The 22,835-nt window shown below is 48.0% G+C and overlaps 2 protein-coding genes across 3 annotated transcripts in view; one reads left to right on the forward strand and one right to left on the reverse strand.

Annotated features, from left to right (window-relative positions):
• The window catches only part of ADAM33 (ADAM metallopeptidase domain 33), a 75,568-nt gene that overhangs the window by 20,819 nt on the left and 31,914 nt on the right, over positions 1-22,835 (forward strand). The window lies entirely within an intron of this gene.
• Positions 2,794-17,396, reverse strand: SPEF1 (sperm flagellar 1). Its single transcript, XM_069977146.1, has 7 exons — positions 17,187-17,396; positions 11,713-11,824; positions 9,442-9,586; positions 6,445-6,490; positions 6,001-6,052; positions 4,121-4,223; positions 2,794-2,992 (listed from the first exon to the last, which is right to left on the reverse strand). The coding sequence occupies exons 1-7, from the start codon at positions 17,299-17,301 to the stop codon at positions 2,891-2,893; spliced, it is 675 nt and encodes a 224-aa protein (XP_069833247.1). The 5' UTR covers positions 17,302-17,396; the 3' UTR covers positions 2,794-2,890.

The raw sequence follows: 22,835 nt of genomic DNA on the forward strand, positions 1-22,835 counted from the left end.
CCGCCCCAAATATGCCTATCTAGACAAACATATAAGTGCCCATAGTAGTATCAATAGTGCCAGTCTGGCAGTGCCCATTCAGACTATATAAGTGTTAGCCATAGTAGTATCAATAGTGCCAGTCTGGCAGTACCCATCCAGACTATATAAGTGTTAGCCATAGTCATACCCATCAATAGTGCCAGTCTGGCAGTACCCAACCAGACTATATAAGTGTTAGCCATAGTCATACCCATCAATAGTGCCAGTCTGGCAGTACCCATCCGGACTATATAAGTGTTAGCCATAGTCATACCCATCAATAGGGCCAGTCTGGCAGTGCCCATCCGGACTATATAAGTATAAGTCTTCTAAAGTCCCTTTCACAGCCATGCCCTTTACTTATAACAGCCCAGGTAGTGCCAACCATAGTAGCTGCAGTTACTAGTGCCAGCCCTGCCCCGTCTCCATCAGTCCCATGGACGTTGGATGGAGCTGCGGTGTAAGTCACTGACTATAACTTCATTCTAATCCCTCCTCAGTCGCTGACCCCGTTAAAGGGGCCCCCAGTGATGGTACATGGCCCCTGGGGCCCCCAGCGATGGTACATGGCCCCTGGGGCCCCGAGTGATGGTACATGGCCCCTGGGGCCCCCAGTGATGGTACATGGCCCCTGGGGACCCCAGCGATGGTACATGGCCCCTGGGGCCCCGAGTGATGGTACATGGCCCCTGGGGCCCCCAGTGATGGTACATGGCCCCTGGGGCCCCAGTGATGGTACATGGCCTCTGGGGCCCCCAGTGATGGTACATGGCCCCTGGGGCCCCCAGTGATGGTACATGGCCCCTGGGGCCCCCAGTGATGGTACATGGCCCCTGGGGCCCCCAGTGATGGTACATGGCCCCTGGGGCCCCCATAGTCCCAGTATTCAACCGTATTAACTATGTAACTATACAAGGTGTGTGAGTCTGGTGTCCGGGATCGGTGTCACCCGCCCTCACCGTACAATAACCCTGACGCTTTGGTACTTTTCTATGCGCTGTTCTTTCTGCCCGTATTATAGCGGCGGGAGCTTCCGTGTGGTGGAGGATATAATGGCCTCTGTGATTATAACACATTGTCCCGGTCACTGCGCTCTCGGATAATAGACGCTTCCATCCAGCCGTCACCATCAAAGCCTTACACAAGAGCCAGCCGCAGAGAGTACAGGGCGAGTGGGCTCCTGCCGGGGCTCATTGTGTCACCTGGCTGCAGACAGGACCAGAAGGCGGCCATTATACAACGTGAGCGCCTCCAGTCACCAGCAGCTAGATAATGGGTCGGAGCGTAATAACACAGCTATGTATAATGCTCTCTCACTTATTAAAGGGGAAGTTCACAAAAAAAATTTCTTTCAAATCAACTGGTGTCAGAAAGTGCTAGAGATTTGTGATTTACTTCTATTAAACAATCTCGTCTCCTAGTACTTATCAGCTGCTGCATGTCCTGCACGAAGTGGTGTATTCTATCTGAAGAGCAAGATAGGTCTTCTATGGGGATCTGCTGCTGCTCTGGACAGTTCCTGATATGGACAGAGGTGGCAGCAGAGAGCACTGTGTCAGACTGGAGGGAATACACAGCTTCACGCAGGACATACAGCAGCTGATAAGTACTGGAAGACTTGAGATTTTTTAACAGAAGTAAATTACAGATATATACAACTTTCTGGCACCAGTTGATTTGAAAGAAAAAAATTGGGGTGAACAACTCCTTTAAGGCAGTTATATTTCATGTCTTCAAGGATGCAGTAAAAAGTATGGGGGAGGAACAGGCCAACAGCCAATATACAACACAGCTACATATCTAAGGCTACGTAACACACCTCTCTGCTGCCACCTTGTGGAAACAGCTTTCTCTACATGTCAGTGTCTCACTCCTAAGAAGCCTTAGAACAGGACTGGGGATTTCATTTTACTTGGAGCAGATATGTGGTGTAAAGCATGGCAGATGTAATGGAGGAGATATGTGGTGTAATGGAGCGGATATGTGGTGTATAGCATGGCGGATGTAATGAAGCGGATATGTGGTGTAAAGCATGGCGGATGTAATGGAGGAGATATGTGGTGTAATGGAGCGGATATGTGGTGTATAGCATGGTGGATGTAATGAAGCGGATATGTGGTGTAAAGCATGGCGGATGTAATGCAGCAGATATGTGGTGTAAAGCATGGCGGATGTAATGGAGCAGATATGTGGTGTAAAGCATGGCGGATGTAATGGAGCAGATATGTGGTGTAAAGCATGGCGGATGTAATGGAGCAGATATGTGGTGTAAAGCATGGCGGGTGTAATGAAACGGATATGTGGTGTAAAGCATGGCGGGTGTAATGAAACGGATATGTGGTGTAAAGCATGGCGGATGTAATGGAGGAGATATGTGGTGTAAAGCATGGCGGATGTAATGGAGGAGATATGTGGTGTAAAGCATGGCGGATGTAATGGAGCAGATATGTGGTGTAAAGCATGGCGGATGTAATGGAGGAGATATGTGGTGTAAAGCATGGCGGACGGGAGGCAGGAGATATGTGGTGTAAAGCATGGCGGACGGGAGGCAGGAGATATGTGGTGTAAAGCATGGCGGACGGGAGGCAGGAGATATGTGGTGTAAAGCATGGCGGACGGGAGGCAGGAGATATGTGGTGTAAAGCATGGCGGACGGGAGGCAGGAGATATGTGGTGTAAAGCATGGCGGACGGGAGGCAGGAGACACTCGTATATAAAACCTCCGGAATAAATATTTTTTTGCAGTGACTTATAAACATACAGTAAGCAAAGTGAAATATAAAACCATCCTAATCGTAGTATACATATATATAAGTGGGGGGGAGGATGCTGTACAGGGCAGAGGCAGCGGAGCAGGCGGCGGGGGGGGTCACTTCTTCTCAGCCTCCTGCAGGCGGCGGCTCAGGTCGTCTATTCGGACGTTCTTAAGATGCAGCAGCTGCTCCATTCTCCGAAGCTTCGCCTGTAATATCTGAAGCATAAACAATACATCTAGATGTCAGCATAGCAGAACTATGAATGCAGCTCTGGATGTGAATAGAGAATAAGGCATGATGATGTAACGGCAGAACTATGAATGCAGCTCTGGATGTGATTGGAGTATATGATGTGATGTAATGACAGATCTATGAATGCAGCTCCAGATGTCAATGGAAAATAAGATATGATGTATCAGCAGAACTATGACTGCAGCTCTGGATGTGAATGGAGAATAAGAGATGATGATGATGTAATGGCAGAATTATGAGTGCAGCTCTGGGTGTGCCGGTATTATATGTGTATGTCTATAGGCCAGGGCTGGATTATTACATACTATAGGGTACTGCTGTGCAGCTCCTCTACAGATATAACACCAGGTTCACAGCCTAACAGCCTGAGCTCCTATACTACAGGGGGCGCTATATAGAGAGCAGACACTGAACTATAAGAAAATACTGCTATATATCATCCCTAAAGCCTGCAGAACCCTGAGTGCAGCTCTGGAGTACAGTATATGCTGAAATCCCAGCCTACTGGATAGCAGTAGTGGAATAAGTGTAGATATATGTATATATCAGGAGATATTGTGTGGCCAGCAGTGGGGTAGCTACCATAGAGGCAGGGAAGGCAGCTGCTATGGGGCCCATGGGGGTGGGGGGCCCAAGGATGCACAGGGAAGATAAGAATCTCCTTCTGCTTAACCCCTTATGTGTTCACTTACATGCTGCAACATAAAAAGGGTTAATATGCCGAGCACAAGGAGATCTCTGCTTCACTGCACTGTAAATCCCTGACCTCTGTCCTCCGGCTGCTTCAATCAAGTAAGAAAATGTGCCAGAGGTCAGGGGTTATCAATGCAGGAGCTTTGAAGCAGAGGTCACCTTGTCTTCCTATTTAATTCTTATTTGTGCTGCAGCATGTTAGTGAACGTTGGGTTACTTACACACTGCAGTACATAAGGGGTTAAGCAGAAGGTAGTCTTATCCTGTAGTCTTCTCTATACATATATATATGCAGTACTTTGTGTTGTGCATAGGGGAGGGGGTCCCGTATAGTTTTTGCTATGGAGCCCCATGAATCCTAGCTACGCCCCTGGTGGCCGGGTATGTATCCTCCTCACCTGGACAGTTTCCTGGGAGACCATCAGCACCCGCTCCTTCTCTGCCAACTGCATGCGGAGACTGGAGTCTGGGTGAGCGGCCTGAGCGTATCCCTGGGGGGCTCTACAGAGAACACACACAAGACCCTTACATCTCATCCTCATAATAGTGATATAATGTCATACTATAACAACATAATATAAGGTGATACTATAACAACATAATATAAGGTGATACTATAACAGCATAATATAAGGTGATACTATAACAACATAATATAAGGTGATACTATAACAGCATAATATAAGGGCACACGATACCAGCAGTATAATAGTGATATAAGGTGATACTATACCAGCAGTATAATAGTGATATAAGGTCACACTATACCAGCAGTATAATAGTGATATAAGGTCACACTATACCAGCAGTATAATAGTGATATAAGGTGATACTATACCAGCAGTATAATAGTGATATAAGGTGACACTATACCAGCAGTATAATAGTGATATAAGGTCACACTATACCAGCAGTATAATAGTGATATAAGGTGATACGATACCAGCAGTATAATAGTGATATAAGGTCACACTATCCCAGCAGTATAATAGTGATATAAGGTCACACTATACCAGCAGTATAATAGTGATATAAGGTGATACTATCCCAGCAGTATAATAGTGATATAAGGTGATACTATCCCAGCAGTATAATAGTGATATAAGGTGATACTATACCAGCAGTATAATAGTGATATAAGGTGATACTATACCAGCAGTATAATAGTGATATAAGGTCACACTATACCAGCAGTATAATAGTGATATAAGGTGATACTATACCAGCAGTATAATAGTGATATAAGGTGATACTATCCCAGCAGTATAATAGTGATATAAGGTGATACTATACCAGCAGTATAATAGTGATATAAGGTCACACTATACCAGCAGTATAATAGTGATATAAGGTGATACTATACCAGCAGTATAATAGTGATATAAGGTCACACTATACCAGCAGTATAATAGTGATATAAGGTGATACGATACCAGCAGTATAATAGTGATATAAGGTGATACTATACCAGCAGTATAATAGTGATATAAGGTGATACTATACCAGCAGTATAATAGTGATATAAGGTGATACTATACCAGCAGTATAATAGTGATATAAGGTGATACTATACCAGCAGTATAATAGTGATATAAGGTCACACTATACCAGCAGTATAATAGTGATATAAGGTGATACTATACCAGCAGTATAATAGTGATATAAGGTCACACTATACCAGCAGTATAATAGTGATATAAGGTGATACGATACCAGCAGTATAATAGTGATATAAGGTGATACTATACCAGCAGTATAATAGTGATATAAGGTGATACTATACCAGCAGTATAATAGTGATATAAGGTCACACTATACCAGCAGTATAATAGTGATATAAGGTGATACTATACCAGCAGTATAATAGTGATATAAGGTCACACTATACCAGCAGTATAATAGTGATATAAGGTGATACTATACCAGCAGTATAATAGTGATATAAGGTGATACTATACCAGCAGTATAATAGTGATATAAGGTGATACTATACCAACAGTATAATAGTGATATAAGGTGATACTATACCAGCAGTATAATAGTGATATAAGGTCACACTATACCAGCAGTATAATAGTGATATAAGGTGATACTATACCAGCAGTATAATAGTGATATAAGGTGATACTATACCAGCAGTATAATAGTGATATAAGGTGATATGATACCAGCAGTATAATAGTGATATAAGGTGATATGATACCAGCAGTATATGATATAACATTATAATATAATAGAGGGCATACATTAGGGGGACGCCTCGTCCGCTGTCACCCACCTTGCGGTGTCCCCCTTGTCAGTGCCGTTACTCTTTTGATTTGTGGAGTAACCTGAAAAATAAGGAGATCAGGAGACGTGACTGAGAGATGCGCAGCTGGTTCCTTCTCCACTTATTAAACCATGGGACTTATTCAGCAGAACTATGAATGCAGCTCTGGAAGTGATTGGAGTATAAGACATGATGTAATGACAGAACTATGAATGCAGCTCTGGATGTGATTGGAGTATATGGTGTGATGTAATGACAGAACTATGAATGCAGCTCTGGATGTGGGTGGAGCACTAGTACAGTATGGCAACTGATGTAATATCTAAATTAAAGGGTAAAGGCAGGACTGGTAGTGATGTGAATGAGGATGGAGTCTGCTATAACAGGGAGTCTGACTTTATATTATATTGATCGTCCCCTCGTCCCATCAATGATCGCAGCGTCCACCATTACCTGTGTCTGTGTGATTGTGCAGCTCCGAGCGCGGACTCGTCGCCTCCTGTGCGGGAACATAGGTCACATGATCACAGGAGCTGACACTCTAATCTCCATATATAATGTATCACTCCTATCATCCTGACCCCAAGAGCTGACACTCTAATCTCCATATATAATGTATCACTCCCATCATCCTGACCCCAGGAGCTGACACTCTACTCTCCATATATAATGTACAACTCCCATCATCCCTGACCCCAGGAGCTGACACTCTAATCTCCATATATAATGTATCACTCCCATCATCCCTGACCCCAGGAGCTGACGCTCTAATCTCCATATATAATGTATCACTCCCATCGTCCCTGACCCCAGGAGCTCACGCTCTAATCTCCATATATAATGTATCACTCCCATCATCCCTGACCCCAGGAGCTGACACTCTAATCTCCATATATAATGTATCACTCCCATCATCCTGACCCCAGGAGCTGACACTCTAATTTCCATATATAATGTATCACTCCCATCATCCTGACCCCAGGAGCTGACGCTCTAATCTCCATATATAATGTATCACTCCCATCATCCCTGACCCCAGGAGCTGACGCTCTAATCTCCATATATAATGTATGACTCCCATCATCCTGATCCGAGGAGCTTACGCTCTAATCTCCATATATAATGTATCACTCCCATCATCCTGACCCCAGGAGCTGACGCTCTAATCTCCTGTATAATGTATCACTCCCATCATCCTGACCCCAGGAGCTGACGCTCTAATCTCCTGTATAATGTATCACTCCCATCATCCTGACCCCAGGAGCTGACGCTCTAATCTCCTGTATAATGTATCACTCCCATCATCCTGACCCCAGGAGCTGACACTCTAATCTCCATATATACTGTATCACTCCCATCATCCCTGACCCCAGGAGCTGACGCTCTAATCTCCATATATACGGTATCACTCCCATCATCCTGACCCCAGGAGCTGACACTCTAATCTCCATATATACGGTATCACTCCCATCATCCTGACCCCAGGAGCTGACACTCTAATCTCCATATATACGGTATCACTCCCATCATCCTGACCCCAGGAGCTGACACTCTAATCTCCATATATAATGTACAACTCCCATCATCCTGCCCCCAGGAGCTGATGCTCTAATCTGTATATATAGTGTATCACTCCCATCATCCCTGACCCCAGGAGCTGAAGCTCTAATCTCCATATATAATGTATAACTCCCATCATCCTACCCCCAAGAGCTGATGCTCTAATCTCCATATATAATGTATCACTCCCATCATCCTGACCCCACGAGCTGACGCTCTAATCTCCATATATAATGTATCACTCCCATCATCCTGACCCCAGGAGCTGACACTCTACTCTCCATATATAATGTACAACTCCCATCATCCTGACCCCAGGAGCTGACACTCTACTCTCCATATATAATGTACAACTCCCATCATCCTGACCCCAGGAGCTGACGCTCTAATCTCCATATATAATGTATCACTCCCATCATCCCTGACCCCAGGAGCTGACACTCTAATCTCCATATATAATGTATCACTCCCATCATCCTGACCCCAGGAGCTGACCCTCTAATCTCCATATATAATGTATCACTCCCATCATCCCTGACCCCAGGAGCTGACACTCTAATCTATATACACTGTATCACTCCCATCATCCCTGACCTCAGGAGCTGACACTCTAATCTCCATATATAATGTATCACTCCCATCATCCTGACCCCAGGAGCTGACCCTCTAATCTCCATATATAATGTATCACTCCCATCATCCCTGACCCCAGGAGCTGACACTCTAATCTATATACACTGTATCACTCCCATCATCCCTGACCCCAGGAGCTGACGCTCTAATCTCCATATATAATGTATCACTCCCATCATCCCTGACCCCAGGAGCTGACACTCTAATCTCCATATATAATGTATCACTCCCATCATCCTGACCCCAGGAGCTGACACTCTACTCTCCATATATAATGTACAACTCCCATCATCCTGACCCCAGGAGCTGAAGCTCTAATCTCCTGTATAATGTATAACTTCCATCATCCTGACCCCAGGAGCTGACGCTCTAATCTCCTGTATAATGTATCACTCCCATCATCCCTGACCCCAGGAGCTGTCACTCTAATCTCCATATATAATGTATCACTCCCATCATCCCTGACCCCAGGAGCTGACGCTCTAATCTCCATATATACTGTATCACTCCCATCATCCCTGACCCCAGGAGCTGACACTCTAATCTCCATATATAATGTATCACTCCCATCATCCCTGACCCCTGGAGCTGACACTCTAATCTCCATATATAATGTATCACTCCCATCATCCTGACCCCACGAGCTGACGCTCTAATCTCCATATATAATGTATCACTCCCATCATCCCTGACCCCAGGAGCTGACGCTCTAATCTCCATATATAATGTATCACTCCCATCATCCTGCCCCCAGGAGCTGACGCTATAATCTCCATATATAATGTATCACTCCCATCATCCCTGACCTCAGGAGCTGACACTCTAATCTCCATATATAATGTATCACTCCCATCATCCCTGACCCCAGGAGCTGACGCTCTAATCTCCATATATAATGTATCACTCCCATCATCCCTGACCCCAGGAGCTGACGCTCTAATCTCCATATATAATGTATCACTCCCATCATCCTGCCCCCAGGAGCTGACGCTATAATCTCCATATATAATGTATCACTCCCATCATCCCTGACCTCAGGAGCTGACACTCTAATCTCCATATATAATGTATCACTCCCATCATCCCTGACCCCAGGAGCTGACGCTCTAATCTCCATATATAATGTATCACTCCCATCATCCCTGACCCCAGGAGCTGACGCTCTAATCTCCATATATAATGTATCACTCCCATCATCCCTGACCCCAGGAGCTGACGCTCTAATCTCCATATATAATGTACAACTCCCATCATCACCTGCTCGCTTTGGATCTGCTGCTGGCGCTCATGGATCTTCTGGCGCAGTGAGGTCAGGACGAGCTCCACCACCCCCGGAGAGCACTGGACGATCTTACGGATCACATCATCTGGCACCGAGAAGTTCAGCTTGTTAAGAACTTTCCTAGAAAAGAAGTGGAAGGTTTTATCCTCAGTTCTTTCACTTTAAGATCCCTGCTTGTTGTTCGTGATTGGAAACATTGATTATGTACAGTCAGCGGTTAATCACCCATACATAAGGAGGAGGCAGGGCCGCTTCTACCGCCGTGCGTGCTGGGCGGCCGCCCTGGGCGCTGACAGGGACTCAGGGAGGAGGGCGCAGTAACCCGGGCGCACTGACAGCTGATCACCGCCCACGGCCGATAGCATAGCGCCCCCCGCGGCACATCTGATCCCATTGCCGCCCGCCCTCGGCCGACAGCACTGATGTATGCAGCGGCGGGTGCTGTCAGGTGATGTTACTGGCCTCCTGGGCCGGCCCCCTCTATTCCCCGCCTACTGTGACCTGCCTACGCTCCACGCTTTCCGGCCTCACATCCCCAACGCTGGCCTTACTTTTCAAATGCCGCCCTCACGTTGCCGGACGCCTTCCACCCCCCTCCCCCCTGGGCACATCTGATCGCCGCCCTCGACACACAGCAATGACCCCCCTGGGGGGGGGGGGGGTCACGTGGGCGTCGAACAATTGTGCCGCGAGGGGTGTTGTCAGATGAAGCTACTGGCCTCCTGGGCCGCTCCCGGCCCCCTCCATGCCCTGCTACATGCCCCGCCCACTGTGACGTGCCTACGTCTCCTCCAAGCTTCCCTCACATCAGGGGTGGGGTGGGGTGGGGAGAGGAAAAAAGAAAGGAGAAGGGGGAGGGGAGCAAAATAGGGAGAGAGAGAGGAGAGAGGGAGGGAATAAAAGAGAAGAAAGCAGGAGAGGGGGGAGAGGAGGAGCCAGAGAAGGGAGCAGAGGGAGAGGAGAAGCCAGAGAAGGGAGCAGAGGAGAGGGGGGAAAGGAGGAGCCAGAGAAGGGAGCAGAGGAGAGGAGGAGCCAGAGAAGGGAGAGAGGGGAGAAGAGAAGCCAGAGAAGAGAGGAGAGGGGGGAGAGGAGGAGCCAGAGAAGGAAGCAGAGGAGAGAGGGGAGAGGAGGAGCCAGAAAAGGGAGCAGAGGAGAAGGGGGAGAGGAGGAGCCAGAGAAGGAAGCAGAGGAGAGAGGGGAGAGGAGGAGCCAGAAAAGGGAGCAGAGGAGAAGGGGGAGAGGAGGAGCCAGAGAAGGAAGCAGAGGAGAGAGGGGAGAGGAGGAGCCAGAAAAGGGAGCAGAGGAGAGGGGGGAGAGGGGGGAGAGGAGGAGCCAGAGAAGGAAGCAGAGGAGAGAGGGGAGAGGAGGAGCCAGAAAAGGGAGCAGAGGAGAGGGGGGAGAGGAGGAGCCAGAGAAGGAAGCAGAGGAGAGAGGGGAGAGGAGGAGCCAGAGAAGGAAGAAGAGGAGAGGAGGAGCCAGAGAAAGAAGCAGAGGAGAGAGGGGGAGGAGGAGCCAGAAAAGGGAGCAGAGGAGAGGGGGGAGAGGAGGAGCCAGAGAAGAAAGCAGAGGAGAGAGGGGAGAGGAGGAGCCAGAGAAGGAAGAAGAGGAGAGGGGGGAGAGGAGGAGCCAGAGAAGAGGAGAGAGGGAAGCCAGAGAAGGGAGCAGAGGGGAGAGGAGGAGCCAGAGAAGGGAGCAGAGGAGAGGGGGGAGAGGAGGAGCCAAAGAAGGGAGTAGAGGAGAGGGGGGAAGGGAGGAGCCAGAAAAGGGAACAGAGGAGAGAGGGGAGAGGAGGGTTAACAGGCGGCCGGGGCTGCGGGCGGGCACTGGAGCGAGCGTATACTGTACCTGAGGTCTCGCTGCGGATCCGGCAAGTGTGTTTGTCCCCTTAACACAGATCCGTGAAAAAAACGGACACGGATGCAAAAGATGCAAAACAGATGAAAAGCGGACTGTTTTGCACGGATCACGGAGGTAGCTGCCGGAGCGCGGGGGGGCACAGACAGTGGGGGTGTGCGGGGGGGCACAGACAGTGGAGCGGGGGGCACAGACAGTGGGGGTGTGCGGGGGGGGGGGGGGCACAGACAGTGGGGCGGGGGCACAGACAGTGGGGGTGTGTTGGGGGGCACAGACAGTGGGGCGGGGGGCACAGACAGTGGGGGTGTGTAGTGGGGTATGGGGGGTACAGACAGTGGGGCGAAGAGGGGCGCAGACAGTGGGGTGCGGGGGGGGACAGACAGTCGGCTCACCGGTTCAGGATGGTCCAGTTACTTAGCTTCTGCTGGGTGGAGTTGGCTGGGACGTAGTTGTGCATCTCCACCAGTTTGGGGAAATAATACTTCACCACTTCTGCTGTGAGCACTACAGGGGGACAAGGCAGATTATATACAGTATATACATCACCACAGTGTCACCAATATAACCCAGAATCCTCAGCTGAAAGACGAGGGAACCAATGAGAACCAGGACTAAGGGGCAATGAAGAGCATGACCACCAGGTGGAGCTGTGGTTGTGTGAAATGACTGCACTGGGTACTCTGTGTATAACATATACCTGTTCTCTGTGCATAACATATTCTCTGTGTATAACACATACCTGTGCTCTGTGTATAACATATACCTGTGCCCTGTGTATAACATATTCTCTGTGTATAACACATACCTGTGCCCTGTGTATAACATATTCTCTGTGTATAACACATACATGTGCCCTGTGTATAACACATACCTGTGCCCTGTGTATAACATATACCTGTGCTCTGTGTATAACATATACCTGTGCCCTGTGTATAACACATACCTGTGCCCTGTGTATAACACATACCTGTGCCCTGTGTATAACATATACCTGTGCCCTGTGTATAACACATACCTGTGCTCTGTGTATAACATATACCTGTGCCCTGTGTATAACACATACCTGTGCCCTGTGTATAACATATACCTGTGCCCTGTGTATAACACATACCTGTGCTCTGTGTATAACATATACCTGTGCCCTGTGTATAACACATACCTGTGCCCTGTGTATAACATATACCTGTGCTCTGTGTATAACACATACATGTGCCCTGTGTATAACACATACCTGTGCTCTGTGTATAACACATACCTGTGCTCTGTGTATAACACATACCTGTGCTCTGTGTATAACACATACCTGTGCCCTGTGTATAAGATATACCTGTGCCCTGTGTATAACACATACCTGTGCCCTAAGTATTACATATAGTAATCACACCCATAAGACCCTGTCAGGTCCCCCGGGAGCCCCGCACACCAGCCCAGCACAGGTGAGGACAGGATAATACATTCTCCCACTAGTCAGGTGTGATTAATGCAGGGAGAAGCCTCTTTCATAGCAGGCAGGGGACTTTCCAGCAATTTGCTTTACAGCAGCTCTGTATGATCAGACCAGTCAAGCTACCATACACTCCACTATTTACTGCTTCCCACATTTCAACATCTGTTGTGTCCCCCATGACATGTACAGTGCCCACCGTAACACCTACATCTCCTCCATAACATGTACAGTGCCCACCGTAACATCTACATCTCCTCCATAACATCTACATCTCCTCCATAACATGTACATCTCCTCCATAACATCTACGTCTCCTCCATAACATCTACATCTACATCTCCTCCATCACATCTACATCTCCTCCATCACATCTACATCTCCTCCATAACATCTACAGCTCCTCCATAACATCTACAGTGCCCACCGTTACATCTACATCTCCTCCATAACATCTACATCTCCTCCATAACATCTACATCTCCTCCATAACATCTACATCTACATCTCCTCCATAACATCTACATCTACATCTCCTCCATAACATCTACATCTACATCTCCTCCATCACATCTACATCTCCTCCATCACATCTACATCTCCTCCATCACATCTACATCTCCTCCATAACATCTACATCTCCTCCATAACATCTAAATCTACATCTCCTCCATAACATCTACATCTCCTCCATAACATCTACATCTCCTCCATAACATCTACATCTCCTCCATAACATCTACAGTGCCCACCGTTACATCTACATCTCCTCCATAACATCTACATCTCCTCCATAACATCTACATCTCCTCCATAACATCTACATCTACATCTCCTCCATAACATCTACATCTACATCTCCTCCATAACATCTACATCTACATCTCCTCCATAACATCTACATCTACATCTCCTCCATCACATCTACATCTCCTCCATCACATCTACATCTCCTCCATCACATCTACATCTCCTCCATAACATCTACATCTCCTCCATAACATCTACATCTCCTCCATAACATCTAAATCTACATCTCCTCCATAACATCTACATCTCCTCCATAACATCTACATCTCCTCCATAACATCTACATCTACATCTCCTTCATAACATCTACATCTCCTCCATAACATCTACATCTCCTCCATAACATCTACATCTCCTCCATAACACCTACATCTCCTCCATAACATCTGCATCTCCTCCATAACATCTACATCTCCTCCATAACATCTGCATCTCCTCCATAACATCTACATCTCCTCCATAACATCTACATCTCCTCCATAACATCTACATCTACATCTCCTCCATAACATCTACATCTCCTCCATAACATCTACAGCTCCTCCATAACATCTCCATCTCCTCCATAACATCTACATCTCCTCCATAACATCTACATCTCCTCCATAACATCTACATCTCCTCCATAACATCTACATCTCCTCCATAACATCAACATCTACATCTCCTCCATAACATCTACATCTACATCTCCTCCATAACATCTACATCTCCTCCATAACATCTACATCTCCTCCATAACATCTACATCTCCTCCATAACATCTACAGCTCCTCCATAACATCTCCATCTCCTCCATAACATCTACATCTCCTCCATAACATCTACATCTCCTCCATAACATCTACATCTCCTCCATAACATCTACATCTCCTCCATAACATCAACATCTACATCTCCTCCATAACATCTACATCTACATCTCCTCCATAACATCTACATCTTCTCCATAACATCTGCATCTCCTCCATAACATCTACATCTCCTCCATAACATCTACATCTCCTCCATAACATCAACATCTACATCTCCTCCATAACATCTACATCTACATCTCCTCCATAACATCTACATCTCCTCCATAACATCTACATCTCCTCCATAACATCTACATCTCCTCCATAACATCTACATCTACATCTCCTCCATAACATCTACATCTACCCCATAACATCTACATCTCCTCCATAACATCTGCATCTCCTCCATAACATCTACATCTCCTCCATAACATCTACATCTCCTCCATAACATCAACATCTACATCTCCTCCATAACATCTACATCTCCTCCATAACATCAACATCTACATCTCCTCCATAACATCTACATCTCCTCCATAACATCTACATCTACATCTCCTCCATAACATCTACATCTCCTCCATAACATCAACATCTACATCTCCTCCATAACATCTACATCTCCTCCATAACATCTACATCTACATCTCCTCCATAACATCTACATCTCCTCCATAACATCTACATCTCCTCCATAACATCTACATCTCCTCCATAACATCTACATCTCCTCCATAACATCTACATCTTCTCCATAGCATCTACATCTCCTCCATAACATCTGCATCTTCTCCATAACATCTACATCTCCTCCATAACATCTACATCTCCTCCATAGCATCTACATCTCCTCCATAACATCTGCATCTTCTCCATAACATCTACATCTACATCTCCTCCATAACATCTACATCTCCTCCATAACATCTACATCTCCTCCATAACATCTACATCTCCTCCATAACATCTACATCTACATCTCCTCCATAACATCTACATCTCCTCCATAACATCTACATCTCCTCCATAGCATCTACATCTCCTCCATAACATCTGCATCTCCTCCATAACATCTACATCTCCTCCATAGCATCTACATCTCCTCCATAACATCTGCATCTTCTCCATAACATCTACATCTACATCTCCTCCATAACATCTACATCTCCTCCATAACATCTACATCTCCTCCATAACATCTACATCTACATCTCCTCCATAACATCTACATCTCCTCCATAACATCTACATCTCCTCCATAGCATCTACATCTCCTCCATAACATCTGCATCTCCTCCATAACATCTACATCTCCTCCATAGCATCTACATCTCCTCCATAACATCTGCATCTTCTCCATAACATCTACATCTACATCTCCTCCATAACATCTACATCTCCTCCATAACATCTACATCTACATCTCCCCCATAACATCTACATCTCCTCCATAACATCTACATCTACATCTCCTTCATAACATCTACATCTCCTCCATAACATCTACATCTCCTCCATAACATCTACATCTACATCTCCTCCATAACATCTACATCTACATCTCCTCCATAACATCTACATCTCCTCCATAACATCTACATCTCCTCCATAACATCTGCATCTCCTCCATAACATCTGCATCTCCTCCATAACATCTACATCTCCTCCATAACATTTACATCTACATCTCCTCCATAACATCTGCATCTCCTCCATAACATCTACATCTCCTCCATAACATCTACATCTCCTCCAGAACATCTACAGCACCTCCATCGTGCCCCCCATCGCTGCACCCACCTCCATCGTGCCCCCCATCGCTGCACCCACCTCCATAGTGCCCCCAATCGCTGCACCCACCTCCATAGTGCCCCCCATCGCTGCACCCACCTTCATAGTGCCCCCCCATCGCTGCACCCACCTCCATAGTGCCCCCCATCGCTGCACCCACCTCCATTGTGCCCCCCATCGTTGCACCCACCTCCATAGTGCCCCCCCATCGCTGCTCCCACCTCCATAGTGCCCCCCCATCGCTGCACCTACCTCCATAGTGCCCCCCCATCGCTGCACCCACCTCCATCGTCCCCCAATGCTGCACCCACCTCCATCGTCCCCCAATGCTGCACCCACCTCCATCGTCCCCCAATGCTTCACCCACCTCCATCGTCCCCCAATGCTGCACCCACCTCCATCGTCCCCCAGTGCTGCACCCACGTCCATCGTCTCCCATCGCTGCACCCACCTCCATCGTCTCCCATCGCTGTGCCCACCTCTATTGTGCCCCCCATCGCTGTGCCCATCTCCATCATCCCCCATTGATGCACCCACCTCCATAGTGCTCCCCATCGCTGCACCCACCTTCATAGTTCCCCCCATCGCTGCACCCACCTTCATAGTGCCCCCCATCGCTGCACCCACCTCCATAGTGCCCCCCATCGCTGCACCCACCTCCATAGTGCCCCCCCATCGCTGCACCCACCTCCATAGTTCCCCCCATCACTGCACCCACCTCCATAGTTCCCCCCATCACTGCACCCACCTCCATAGTGCCCCCCCATCGCTGCACCCACCTCCATAGTTCCCCCCATCGCTGTGCCCATCTCCATCATCCCCCATCGCTGCACCCACCTCCATAGTTCCCCCCATCGCTGCACCCACCTCCATAGTTCCCCCCATCGCTGCACCCACCTCCATAGTGCCCCCCCATCGCTGCACCCACCTCCATAGTTCCCCCCATCGCTGCACCCACCTCCATAGTTCCCCCCATCGCTGCACCCACCTCCATAGTGCCCCCCATCGCTGCACCCACCTCCATCACTGAAGTCCCGGCAGATGTTCTTCTTTGGTCTGGATAGGGGGATCCTGTCCACCCAGGCGTAGAGATCCTGCAGGTTCTGCTCATCCATGACCCCCGCAGCAGCCATCCCTGCTCTGTGTCCCGTCTGCTGCACCCTGTACACTTCACCTGTCAGCAGCACATTGTGTACCTGTAACCATGGCGACGGCTGCCTAGCAATGCAGGAAGCTTTCTTTGTTATTCAACAAGCTTTATTGTCCCTGACTCAGGGTGACAGATGGGGGTGTCATGTTACACTGAGCTCTAGTATGTGTATTCTGCGCCGTCCTGTGTAAATAAAGATTATTATAATTATTATTACACTACAGGTGTTGTGGATGTCTCTGTATATGGCCCCCATAACAACCTACACACCCCTGTATTACTGTGCCGGCCATAGGTGCCCCCATAACAACCTACACACCCCTATATTACTGTGCCGGCCATAGGTGCCCCCATAACAACCTACACATCACTATATTACTGTGCCGGCCATAGGTGCCCCCATAACTACTTACACACCCCTATATTACTGTGCCGGCCATAGGTGACCCCACAACTACCTACATATCCCTATATTACTGTGCCGGCCATAGGTGCCCCCATAACTACCTACGCACCCCTATATTACTGCCCGGCCATAGGTGACCCCCTAAACTATCTACACACCCCTATATTACTGTGCCGGCCATAGGTGCCCCCACAACTACCTACACACCCCTATATTACTGTGCCGGCCATAGGTGCCCCCACAACTATCTACACACCCCTATATTACTGTGCCAGCCATAAGTGCCCCCATAACAACCTACACACCCCTATATTACTGTGCCGGCCATAGGTGTCCCCACAACTACCTACACACCCCTATATTACTGTCCGGCCATAGGTGTCCCCACAACTACCTACACACCCCTATATTACTGTGCCGGCCATAGGTGCCCCCATAACAACCTACACACCCCTATATTACTGTGCCGGCCATAGGTGTCCCCATAACAACCTACACACCCCTATATTACTGTGCCGGCCATAGGTGCCCCCATAACAACCTACACACCCCTATATTACTGTGCCGGCCATAGGTGCCCCATAACTATCTACACACCCCTATATTACTGTGCCGGCCATAGGTGCCCCCACAACAACCTACACACCCCTATATTACTGTGCCGGCCATAGGTGCCCCCACAACTACCTACACACCCCTATATTACTGTCCGGCCATAGGTGTCCCCACAACTACCTACACACCCCTATATTACTGTGCCGGCCATAGGTGCCCCCATAACAACCTACACACCCCTATATTACTGTGCCGGCCATAGGTGTCCCCATAACAACCTACACACCCCTATATTACTGTGCCGGCCATAGGTGCCCCCATAACAACCTACACACCCCTATATTACTGTGCCGGCCATAGGTGCCCCCACAACTACCTACACACCCCTATATTACTGTGCCGGCCATAGGTGCCCCCATAACTATCTACACACCCCTATATTACTGTGCCGGCCATAGGTGCCCCCATAACAACCTAAACACCCCTATATTACTGTGCCCGCCATAGGTGCCCCCACAACTACCTACACACCCCTATATTACTGTGCCGGCCATAGGTGCCCCCACAACTACCTACACACCCCTATATTACTGTGCCGGCCATAGGTGCCCCCATAACAACCTAAACACCCCTATATTACTGTGCCGGCCATAGGTGCCCCCACAACTACCTACACACCCCTATATTACTGTGCCGGCCATAGGTGTCCCCATAACAACCTAAACACCCCTATATTACTGTGCCGGCCATAGGTGTCCCCATAACAACCTAAACACCCCTATATTACTGTGCCGGCCATAGGTGCCCCCACAACTACCTACACACCCCTATATTACTGTGGCGGCCATAGGTGACCCCACAACTACCTACACACCCCTATATTACTGTGCCGGCCATAGGTGCCCCCACAACTACCTACACACCCCTATATTACTGTGCCGGCCATAGGTGACCCCACAACTACCTACACACCCCTATATTACTGTGCCGGCCATAGGTGACCCCACAACTACCTACACACCCCTATATTACTGTGCCGGCCATAGGTGACCCCACAACTACATACACACCCCTATATTACTGTGCCGGCCATAGGTGCCCCCATAACAACCTACACACCCCTATATTACTGTGCCGGCCATAGGTGCCCCCACAACTACCTACACACCCCTATATTACTGTGCTGGCCATAAGTGCCCCTATAACAACCTACATACCTCTATATTAATGTGCCTGCCATAGGTGCCCCCATAACAACCTACACACCCCTATATTACTGTGCCGGCCATAGGTGCCCCCATAACAACCTACACACCCCTATATTACTGTGCCGGCCATAGGTGCCCCCACAACTACCTACACACCCCTATATTACTGTGCCGGCCATAGGTGCCCCCATAACTACCTACACACCCCTATATTACTGTGCCAGCCATAGGTGCCCTCATAACAACCTATATGATGTATGGTGATGTCACACTATAGGAAGGATCCCTGTGTGATGATGTCACACTATATAGGAAGGAGCCCTGTGTGATGATGTCACACTATACAGGAATGAGCCCTATGTGATGATGTCACACTATATAGGAATGAGCCCTGTGTGATGATGTCACACTATATAGAAATGAGCCCTGTGTGATGTTGTCCCACCCATACATGATGATGTCACTCTGCACAGGATGATGATGTCATTCATGTGTGATATAGGTATAGGGTGATACCCATGCCCTACCCACAATGCTGTTCTCTTGCGGTATAAGGGGTATTTCCCCCCTTTATTTGAGCATTGCTGCATTGATTCTGTGTTGTACATGTTTGTTCAGTAGAACTATGTAGTGAGGTCAGAGGTCGGGACAGGCAGCCATAGGATCAGTAAGTGCTGCAGTTGTTGCCGGCTGGCGGTGATGTTTGGGTCCTGCCCCCAGGAGAAATCACCCTCTGACATAAAGTCTTTGTGGCCCTGATCCTGCTGTACGGACATGTTGTAGTCACTGCCAGGTAACCCGTAGGATCGTGTAGATAAGGAGCAGAGTCGCCAGGCCGTGACCTCATACTGCACCAAACATGGCCATGAAATGAATGTAGTCAGGGGGATAATGCTCCCATCTCAAACCAAGCAGAATCAGACTGTGCTCTCTATAGAATAAGGCCAGACATATGCCACCCCTTCATGTCGGTGTGGTATACAGAGGTGGCAATTCCGTTGATTCTCACCAAGTTTTTGCACCATAAATCAGAGAAACTTCTTTCTCCCCGCCAAGGACCCATGTCTCCGAGCTTCAAAGAAAAGATCAGAGAAAGATCAGACAGCTCAGCCAGACATGTGAAGGACTGCGGAGGTAAACACTGGCATGGCCGACACGGTCACTTCTGACAGACACAAGTCAGTTCTTCACCCCCCCAGGCATCTACTTTGTTACAGGTAATTATGTGTAACAGGATACAGGGCAGATGGAGGGAATGAACAAAGAGGAACTCGGGCCCACGGGAATCCAAGGTGGGCACCTTCCCCACCCACCGGTCCACCTCCACCACCCACCGTGCCACCTCCACCATCCACCATGCAACCTCCACCATCCACCGCGCAACCTCCACCGTGCCACCTCCACCATCCACCGTGCCACCTTCAACATCCACCGCGCAACCTCCACCATCCTCCGTGTCACCTCAACCATCTACCGTGCCACCTCCACCATCCACGGTACCGCTCATCCCTTTGTTGGATCTTTTTCCCAGAAGGATGAAGCCAACTGGAGATGAGCTTTATTTCTGCATGGCCCTATAGTAGATAAATTGGTTCCTCTAGGGCCTGTGGACCAGGCCAGGGAGAGCTATCGTAGAGTTATGGGCTGGGTTAAGAGGGTGGTTGCATCATCCATCACTTCAGGATCTCTTTTTAGGGAAGGTAGAACTTAGAACCATGGGGGATTTTAAGGAGCAGTAGGTGGGTTAGTAAGGCTTGTAGGTGACGGGTAGATGCCTAGCTGGAGGTGCGGAGGGCAGAAAAGCAATATTAGGGGAATTTTTTATTTATTTATTGTTGGTGTTTTGAGTCTCTTCCATCCAAAAATGGTGGTATGGTACAGCCACAGCGTATGTCCCACATGTTCTACAACAGGTAACTTCGCTTGTAGGGGGAAACAACCACCAATACAGAACACTTGGCATGGGGTTTGGCCCGGGCATTCACAAAGATCAGGCCATGTCTGTCCAGGAGTGGCAGGCCATGTCAGGTCTGGTGGTGCAAAGGCGGGGACGGACCTTCCTGTTCTATAGTCTGATCACTCTTTGACAACATGGCCGTCTGAAAACCTCCCATACACATTCAATCACTGGCTACGCATGGTTGTCAGGTGCTAATGCTATATTATTCCTGTGAAGGTGTTTCTTATATGTGTGGTTCCGTCACTGTTTATGACCCCAGCTTGGCTCCCTAGTCTGCTGCCCTCCACTGAAACACCCTAATCTGTCCGCCCACTCACCATGCACATAGGCCGGCAGCCCAGGACTGCAGACAGTGCTAAGACTTGTTTCTTCTGTCCCCAGTGTCTTTTAGCCCACTGTGCCAGCCACCACCCATACCAAGACCACTACCAGAGGTTGGGACTTGGTAGCCCCCCACAGGAGTGGCCCAAGGTGAAACCAGTTAGGTGGCGCAGTAGTCCTCTCACTGGTGGTCATTACAACAACATAATGTGAGGGTTATTGCAGAGAAGCAATGTTACTATGTACACCCCTAATAGCCCAATGGGAAGCAGTGAGGGACCTTTTCTTACACATAAGAATAAGGACCATTAAAGGGGTACTCCAGTGACAATCTTTTTCTTTCAAATCAACTGGTTTCAGAAAGTAATATAGCTTTGTAATTTACTTCTATTTAAAAACCTCCAGTCTTTCAGTACTTAATAGCTGCAGTGTGTCCTGTATGTCTCTGCCGCCACCTCTGTCCATGTCAGGAACTGTCCAGAGCAGGAGAGGTTTTCTATGAGGATTTGCTGCTGCTTTGGACAGTTCCTGACATGGACAGAGATGGCAGCAGAGAGTGCTGTGTAAGACTGGAGAGAAAACACCACGTCCTGTAGGACATACAGCAACTGATAAGTACTGGAAGACTGGAGTTTTTCAAATAGAAGTAAATCTCTGAAACCAGTTGATCTGAAAGAAAAATATTTTCTTCAAATTACCACTTTAAGAGATACCAAGATTAAAACAAGATAGAAGTCTCTGTAGACCAGTGGTGTCAAACTCGTGGCTTTAGCTTTGACTGTCCAGGCATAACAGGAATTGTAGTTTTATAACAGCTGGAGGGCCTGACTCCTTTGCTCTAGGCAGTAATTGTAGCTGTTTGGATTATGTCCCTCATCCTTTATAGATCACACAGTGACTTACTTGGTCGCTGCCTGTAGGTGGCACTAGAGAGAGACCTAATTTGCTAAACTTTTGCCTGTAGGACTCAGATCTAGCTGCATCTCCTCAATGGGAACCATTATTCCCGCATTAGAAGTCATACACTAAACTCCACACAGAGGTAATAAGAGCAGATACATACGGAA

This window comes from Dendropsophus ebraccatus, chromosome 7 (genome assembly GCF_027789765.1).
Source record: "Dendropsophus ebraccatus isolate aDenEbr1 chromosome 7, aDenEbr1.pat, whole genome shotgun sequence".
In the NCBI taxonomy this organism is placed as follows: Eukaryota; Metazoa; Chordata; class Amphibia; order Anura; family Hylidae; genus Dendropsophus; species Dendropsophus ebraccatus.